We start from the raw sequence: 9,258 nt of genomic DNA on the forward strand, positions 1-9,258 counted from the left end.
ACCTCGAACTCAATATAACGCGTAAAAGTAGCATTGAGTTCCAAACGTTAATTAAAATAATTTGCCGCCGCGGTTTCGCTTCGCAGACGACGCAAATTTTGGTGATTTCACGTTGTTGTTTTGCAAAGGACGGCTAAGAAATGAACAAAGTTTTAAAACGCACGTGCTAGGCTATTGTTCTGCCAATTAGATCTATTGTTTTTCCACGTTCTCGTTGCCGTAGCCGTGGTGGTTTGCTTAAAGTCCCTAGTTCGAATATGCGTACTGTTGTTGTATTTCAGACTGCTGTTGCTCTCAGGCATTGAAGAGCTCTTTAAAAATTGTAAAATGAATCAAAGAGCTTGGGTTATTGAACAGAAACGACAAACAAAACAATTTGCTTCTTTTAAAGAGAGAACTTTATTTGAAAGTGGTAGATAAAGCAGGTTCGGGGCCCACGTGAAATGAAAACGAGAGTAGTCTATTGCAACACTCTGCTATCATTGACTTCGCGCATGATTAATACTCTTCAATTGGCCTAACATGACATATTTCAGAGTTCCTGCTCAATTCGACTTCATAAAATTTATTTTTGAAGAGCATTATTACGAATCTATAAAGTTGAGTAAATATACCCAGTACATCATACATGATTTTTTCGTCCAAGCAATACTTGGATTTGTCAAATATCATAATGATAAATAATTCTTTTTCCAGCGTTCCAGTTTGTAACAGGTCCAAAGTCGGTGATGTTCCTTAAGACACGTTAAAGGCTAATGAAGCCTACATTATCTTTAAGAGATCTAATGCAGTGTTAGCTTTCTGATATAAATACTAAACTTATCTCAGCTACTTTCTCCGCCAAACATGTAATGATATAAATCAACTATAGCGCAGGCCATTTCTGACAACTTTTTGAACACTTTTAATCTACAATTTACCTATCAGGAGGAATGAGTGGTGTTGTTAGAGAAACAGTCTCGAACGAAAACATCTACAAACTCACTCTTGCAACATTCGAAGCAAGAACAAACATAATCATATGTGTTCTAGGTCGTTTCGCGTCGTTTTATCGAATAATAAGCCAAGCTGAGTTACTTCTATAAATCTTTTCATGGTCAGCCGCGGCAAATTAAGTTGATCACTTTTTTGAGCTCGTTGCTAACGCCGCTGCTGCAGCCGCCATCATCATCATCATCATCATCATCATCATCACGGCGACGTCGACGCCGACGGCGGTCATCACACTCGTCCTCATCATCATCACGACGACGACGTTTGCGGTCATCTCCGTCATCATCATCATCGTCCTCACAGCACTTGCCTCCTGAACTGGTCTCGAACGTCAGAATAAGATCGCGATCATTTCGCCCGGTAAGTACTCGAAGCCCAGGAACGTTAACGGAGCCAGCTTCACCTATACCTAAGCCGATAACTCTGGCATTGAATGTCTGGGAGAAATTAAAAAGAAATAATTTTAAACCTTAAGAACTTAGAACAAGTTTTTGTTGATCAAAAACAGAAATCTCACCCTGACTAACAATAACTCAGAATGTAAATTTCCTGAAGCACTGGAAGACGCGTTTGATCAATTTTCTCATTGTTTTGATTGCGCATTTGATAGGAGGTGATGCGAGTTTTTACATTAATGTAGTCCCGCATTATTCTTGACAGTCGGTTGAAAATTGCTTCCTACAATTGTGATCATTACACTTTATCGTCCTACAGTGTTGAACGGTAGTGTAACGTGTAACAGTTGAAGTTCTGCGATCAACAATTAACAGCCATGATCACGCCATGAAAGGCAATCAGGAGTCTGAGTCCCACATATTCTTCGGGCTTGGAGTTCAAAGTCCAGAGCTCTGATCCTTTTTTAGAGTCATCCTTGTTCTTAGTCTCTCTCCCGATTCCCTCTCTTGGGAACGAGGTTGCATCAAATAAAATTTGAAATTTATAGTTTGAAATAAACTTAAATTTGAAATTAAATTGAATTTTAAAATATGAAGCGATAATGAAGTCCGGAATCTGAACGGGTGCACTAAGGAATTACCTAATATACGATTTGTAGTGTTACGACAGAGAAAGTAAACACTACAGTCATGATATTACTAATCATTTCCTCCAATATACTCACCGAGACATTTCTCAATTCCTGTGCTGGCAGAACAAGTGAATCAGTTCCACCAAAATTCACACCATCAGTTACAAACACGACTACTTTTTGTGCGTTATCGCGGTTTGCGGAGCTAAGTAAATTCTTGGCTTCTTCTATTGCCGTATTTATCACTGTAGCTCCGGCAGTAAATTGTAAGCTGTTTATCTGTCTCTTAATCTCAGATCGAACTCTTGTTACTCTATCACTGAAGCTTGATGTTAGACTATTTATCTGGTCATCAAAGGCAAAGACGATGACCCGTGCGCCATTTGTTTTGGAGATTTTGATGTTATCCACTAACGTTGACAGAAATGTCTGTAGTTGTCTAAATTGGTTGTCGTTCATGCTGCCAGACACATCTGCTGCTATTACGATGTCTAACTTCTTACTGCATAAATATGCTGGGAAAGGAAAGAAAAGGAAAGGATAAATAAGTTATTTCAACTAGAAAAATTAATCACAATGGCAAATAGAGCTCAAAACATGAAGAAAGTGGGCCCGCTTCAAAACCATATCTTTCCACCTACTTGTAGATTTAAAAGAGCTTTATTTTCCTGTTGATAGATATTAATTTTCGCCAGTCTAAGAAGCACCAGAAGTCGCTACCTTAACGAGTTCATCACATATAAAGCAGTTTTCAAATGAGTTTCGAAAACCTAAACCAAAACAATCACAGCGGCCAATAACAAGAAAAGTTTACATTATCCTTAATAATTAGAACTCGAAGGAGAAAACCGGCAACCTGATTAATATTAGTCGTTTGAAACGAGCTTTATATCTGATTGGCTGAGAAGTAGGCGCGAGTTTTCTTGACCAATCACAGAGTGAAGTAAAGTAAAATAAAGTTTTCCAGAATAACTTTCGATACTCAACTGAAAACTTCTTTTTCTGTCTATTTAAATCAGTTTTCAGTACGTGGCCAGGGGAAAAATGTTTTTCTCCAGAGCTGAAATCGTAAACGGGTTTTGTCATAATTGAGGCAAGGCAAAGGAACTTGTGTTACGAAATGAGACATTTCAGCTTTCAAATTTGCTTTTTTTACTTCATAAAAAAGAAAGAAATTACGAAATTGAACAACAGACAGATCATCTTTTTACTGGCACCAAATCTTCGCTATCTCAGATTATAAAAACACCAGCGATGTCTGTTTTACTGATGTCATGGAAGAGAGGTTTGACCTTTTCGCTCATAAGTTATACTGCTTACTGTCTGCCATACAATTCTTATGATATTAGATTGGAGAATTTGGTATTGGATCATTACCAAGCTTATCTGCTTCACATTTTATTGAAGGAGAAAATCTGTCTCGGTTACTCATGGGAGTTAAAAGGTTTATAATAGTTCTGACGTAGAAGACTGCACAAAAATATGCGAGGCTCGAACAACTTGAACAATATAAGGCAATTCAAGCATCAAGGATAGCGAATAGTGAACTTTTTTTTCTTAAATCAACCCCTTTCAGATGACGATAGTTTTATATCGCGATAATTTTCTTGAAAATTTCGACTACCACTGACGCTGATTCAATTAATATTGCCAAGCGATCTTTCGAATTCGCTCACAGGAAGAAAATTTCAGAACCAATAAATTTGCACGTGACCATGTTTTGTTCGCAATCAAATATTTTTAATTACAATAATATAAGACCTTTTTGAAAGAATAGCACGGCTCATCTGATGATTTCTCGATGCCTTTTAAAAATATTTTCTTTGGTGTAGAAAAAGATTATCAGGGAGAAAAATGTTGCCGATCAGTATAATAGCGTCCACAAATAAGTTGTTCTACTAGAATGTATCTAAGTCTTGTAATACTGAGGGCAAGCGTAATATCTGACTGCGTGCATTTTAACACTTATCACTACAGCTCCAACAAATTAGAGCGTGCAGTACTTTTCACGACCGACTTATTTCATATTCATACACTGAAAATGTACTTATTTCAATTGAAACATGAATTTATCGAACATATAGCGAGTATATATGTTATACTGTCATTCGGCTGATGATGAAAAAAAAACTGTTTGAAATCAATTTTAAAATTAACTGCTAGTAACTTGATTGGTAATAGGACAGAAATTATCTGACAGAGAAAAAAACTACCTGATGAAAAATGGGAATTATTTTGATCACAGAATAACTTTTTTAAGGCTTCCAAGTTTTTGTTTGTTATCATATTGTTTAGGGTTTGGGTAAGCTACATCATTTTAGTTTCCACTTATAAAAAATCAGCTTGTGTTCGCGCATCCTTCTACTGATGAATAGCAACTTCCTTTATCAACGATTGATTACACGACATTCCATGCACTAAATGACCTTCCATTACATCTTTAAGCTTTCTAGTTTCCAGCTGCATACCAAAATGTGTATCATCATTTGTTTTTTTCCTTGTCACGTGAAGCTTTGACCGGGCTTCGGGATTGCATTTCTGACAAGTGAATGAGTCATGACTGTGGTTTACCGCGGTACTTCTGTTGAAAATAAGCTCAGCTTTTTCGTTCCTGCGGTGGTTCTAAATCGAGCTACAACAATTGAAGGAATTTTTCACCCCTAAATATTGACAGGAAACACTCGTCTATTTTTTATAGCAATCAGACAAAACTATATGGGTTTAATCACTGAAGCGACATCCCAGAAGTTTCCAAAACCACCAACGAAAGAAAAGTTAATCTGACCACTCAATGACTTTATAATTGAATGCTCTTTCAACTTGTCGAACGTTTTAACCTGATTGAAGTAATGCTGCAAAAAAATCGTTTCAACTAAATATCACTAATTGATGTTAAGACTCCAAAAATGCACCAAAACGCACAGGCATTTGTTGTTTTTAAGAAAAATCTTCTTTGGGGGATATTTTTGTTGGAAAGACATTTGATATTAGCGCCCTTCATGGCTGAGCAATACAGCTTTTAGAAGTCTGTTTATTTCGTTGTTATTTTTAGGTTTATCATATCTTCCGAGGAAGGATAAAGAAGGTTGCCAAGCTTTTGTGGTATTCTCTAGAGAGAGGGGCATCAATTTGTTGCGAGATTCAGTTTCCGAAATTTGGCCGCGAAAGTCCATGAAGGTCAATTAGATTGAAAAGACGATATCAAGACAACTTTCGTGAGTTGATTAATGAAAGACTGATTTCATTCTGGAATAAAATATTTGCCTCATTGCAGGAACTGAACCAATCACCCAATAGTTCTAATTTTTATCAAAAACCTCAATACTAAGAAAGAAACCGACACCTGAAGATAGTTTATGGCACTAAGAGAAAAGTTTTCACACAATTTGAGACCGAACGAAATCTCCAACACGAGTGCAGTGATCATCTCTCATCCTGAATTTATTGTAGACGTTTTCAATTTGCGCCTTTACAAAAACACTTGAAGCTAAAAAAGGCTTTGCACTGATTATAATTCACTTATCTAAGCGATCAATGATAAATTTAATTTGTTATTTCAGTTGCCCCGCCGACGCTAAAACAGTTACTTTAGAAACTCAAATTCTCACCGCATATTTAGTTTGTTCTTATGGTGGTAATATCCTTGAATAAATACGACTTTGAAATTTAACTTTAACACCAATCCAGTTTCCATTAACTGGCAAATGACAGCTTGATAGAAAGCCAAAAAACTTACGAGTAAAAGAACCGACTAAAAGAACCCAGAAATAGGATAAAAATACGAAAACTATAACTTTTATCAAAGCACGTACTCACCCTCTGCTTCTCCACTAACACACAAAACCACAAGAACAAGAGCAGCGCCTACAACTTGAGGGTTAAGAAAACAGAAAGGCGTTAAAATCATTTACGAAAAACATGCTTTTTACGCCCTGTATATACAGCTTGTTTATAAATCCTGGCGAGTTCTCCTGCGATACATAAAAAACATCTTACTTTTCCTCGCCATGCTGAATTTCTGCCGAGATGGCAACCTTCATCTAATATCTGCAAGCTCAACTGAAGTGATAAATGGTTCACATTTTATTCTAGTCTACATTATATTGAACCGACCCGCAAACACTCAAAATCTGTCATTCATCCTCTCTGTCCAATAGCTGGCCAGTATTGTTGCACTCGTCATTTCATCTTCCTTACCGAGAACGTGTTAATAATAGATATCTGCGGATATTTCATGGGAATATCAATTTTTTTGAAGACATAGTGTTAATTGTCACGTTGCATAACTGATTTAGTTTCCTTATTTGAATGATTTTTTTCGTTCTTTTCTTCTTTTTTTTTTAAGGAAATTTTATGAAATGATTCAATATTGGCTAAATATTTGCAACTTAAGGGAAGCGTCATCACTTTTCAAAATATGGGCTCTTACAAACAACTTTGAAGAGGACAACGTGGTGTTCTTTTTTTTGTCGTGGGAAAAAATGTTTAACAATGATCCATTTCTTTTGTAGTAAATAACATTAAAATATTTCTACAGGGTAAATTATAAGTAATTTTTTGTTCTGTGCCATAATGCTGTTCTACCTCAGTTACAACAAAAGAAGTTTTTTTTTTAAAACATTGGGTACAGAAGTACAGTCATGTCCAACTGTACTAAGCGCACGAGAGCAGAGCTGTTGGCCACTGACTCACGTTTTGTCGGTTTAACAGCTGTGTAACCCACGCGAGATGTTGTTACATGAAATAAAATGTTTGTATAGAACGCGAGCCGAGAGGCGAGTAGTCTTTGCGTTCAAAAATTCGCCCAACCAGTCCAGGAGGGTTTTCATGCTGGTAAACCGATAGAAGGTGCATTTCGTTGCTTTTTTTAATTATAAAATGGTTCAGTTTTCTATCATTTTACCTCCTCAAAAACGAGATACATTTTGACCAGTAAGTGTATGTAGTTGCTCAATTATTTCGTGATTTAAGATTTTACGAACATTCGGAGAGGTTGTCAGAATTCAATTACTGTTGCTCAAATGATAAATAATAACGATATAAATAATTACCTTTATTCTTTTCAAACCCTTACCAATTGTTTAAGCCAACGTAACAATCATCTTTCCTCATTCAATTTTCTCAGGTGAATTATGACAATTATCGGCTAACTGAGAAATATAAAAGGACCCCCCCTGGATAATTCGGTTCGTGTTGCTAACCAGAAAAATTTGATCACTCAGACCTTCATACTACGCTGTCATAGCTTGTACAATTGGAAAGCGATCTCTGATAGACACGACGGGGTACTTCACCGGACATATCTCACCGCTTGGATGGAACGCTTCACTCTTAAGAGAGGTTACACCTCGCACACTGATTGGCGTCAAGCAGTGATACTGTTCACATCATTGCATTTCTCTGGTCAAAAGCTGGTCGTTTTATACCTAACGGCATGCATGACTTTTAGCCGTTCATTTCGTCGAATAACTCAGTAGGCGTTTTAAGGCAAGCATGTTAGTCATAAAATTACTCAGTCCTCCTGTTCAATCCACAGTAACTTCCTACTTTACTGTTGGTAGAGCGTAGTACAGCAGTCTTAAGAGATATTCTGTGGCACACTTATTCATAATAATCACTTTTTTCCCCCATATTCGTTTGTTTAGACACTTCACACTGTGACACGGCTCTGGTATACCGATCGAGTCTGTCCCGCGCTGCGTAACGCTTCAAATACTCAGCGTAACGCTTCAGATACTCAGCAATATCTTGGATGGTTTGGCCGGTAGACGCTCAAAGGAAATTATACGCTTCAAGAGAAAATTTTCTCTTGACGCTTTTGCCGCACATTCGTTCGCTGTCTTTCACAAGCTGAGTCAGCGAACAACCATGTCGATTACGTAAAAGCGGTTACGCTGGCAAATATTGAAGAGTTTGTAATGGGGAGAGTGTGATAGGAAACGAAGAGGAATTAATTTCTCATGAGGAATTGTTTTGAAGGAAATGCCTCTGTCTTTTATCCCCGTCTATCCGTTTGCTAACTTTGTTGTTTTTCAGTGATTTCACCGCGTTCAAATTTAGGCTATTTTCCTTGATTTTCAACGTTATCCAAAATTCCAAATATTACCCACCCACAAAAGCATGTAATCAATCATGACTTCCAAACAAACTTTGATATTTTCGACGTGACCACTCTTACGCAATACAATCTTCACCTGCTCCTCGGATCTTGAGCTTTGAATGCCGTTTATTAAAGCATTTCCTTTTCCGCTACGAAACGCGCATAGTTTTACGCCTCACTCTGTTTCGAAATTAAACATCAACAGCATCTATCGTATTGATCCAAATATTTTTTATCGAATTACGAAGCAACCTCCCCCCTTTTACCGGGTGGAAACAACTGATATATAATTTGATCAACGACGTTGATCTCTCTTTGTTGTGTTTATACACACAAAACTGCCTTGAGCTAGTATAATTAATGATTGCCTCTTAACGGCACGGATATGATCATAAATTCACTTCAGTATTGTTGGATAACTGTTCGAATTTGACAGAACAAGTTTACATAGTAAGTTTGATCGATGCGAATCAAAAACTTTGTCGGCAGTGAACGGAAATTTCTTCAACTGTATATGACAAAAAGATGCAAGTGCATGTGGAACAACGATAGATTTGAAATTAAGGTTTTACCCGGTACAGTAGAAAAATTTCGCGATGCGTGATGGTTCATCAATGGTTTTTTTTGCAGAGGTTGTAATTATGCAAGGAAAATTAAGGTCGCATGAAATGCTAAAAATGGCCGCGTGCCTTCTCGTTCTACCCTAGAAATACTCTTTACTTTGTTCAAAAGGGTACAACAAGCACAAATTTGAAATGTTGATGGATTTTTATTGCTTGATTGAATGTGAACGTGTTGGGAAGTCATAATACATGACATTTTTTTTCCCTTCCGTGATACCTTAACATCGTTAGTTTCCCGTCGGAATTTTTTTAAAGTGCACCTACACCCAAAAAATTTTTTTCGCTTAACGAAGTAAGCTTATTTTTTTGAGTATTTCTGCGCAAAAATTTTTTTATTTGCTCAAATCTTCAATTTTCTATGCCCAGTCAAAATATGGAAAATCGGCCGCCATCTTGCCCCACGACCGAGTTTAAAGAAGAATGGCTCTAGCGGGTAATGTGACGTCAAATCGAGAACACGAAAGTCTGCATCTCACACATTTTCACTTGTTTGGGAAGATTGTCGTCGATATCGT

At 37.1% G+C, this 9,258-nt stretch overlaps 1 protein-coding gene across 1 annotated transcript; it reads right to left on the minus strand.

The window, feature by feature from the left end:
- Window positions 1-375: 375 nt before the first annotated feature.
- LOC111324090 (matrilin-3) lies at window positions 376-6,117 on the minus strand. Its single transcript, XM_022927588.2, has 4 exons — window positions 6,017-6,117; window positions 5,837-5,890; window positions 2,114-2,535; window positions 376-1,430 (listed from the first exon to the last, which is right to left on the minus strand). The coding sequence occupies exons 1-4, from the start codon at window positions 6,027-6,029 to the stop codon at window positions 1,098-1,100; spliced, it is 822 nt and encodes a 273-aa protein (XP_022783323.2). The 5' UTR covers window positions 6,030-6,117; the 3' UTR covers window positions 376-1,097.
- Window positions 6,118-9,258: the final 3,141 nt, after the last annotated feature.

Source organism: Stylophora pistillata, chromosome 8 (assembly GCF_964205215.1).
Source record: "Stylophora pistillata chromosome 8, jaStyPist1.2, whole genome shotgun sequence".
NCBI classification, from domain to species: domain Eukaryota; kingdom Metazoa; phylum Cnidaria; class Anthozoa; order Scleractinia; family Pocilloporidae; genus Stylophora; species Stylophora pistillata.

Bases quoted from the DNA above. Each gene is read 5' to 3' on its own strand.
- LOC111324090 (XM_022927588.2), bottom strand. The intron at 2,536-5,836 runs GTGAGTACGTGC...TTCCTTTCCCAG, and splicing joins TGTTAGTGGAGAAGCAGAGG to CATATTTATGCAGTAAGAAG. The intron at 1,431-2,113 runs GTGAGTATATTG...AATTTCTCCCAG, and splicing joins AGGAATTGAGAAATGTCTCG to ACATTCAATGCCAGAGTTAT.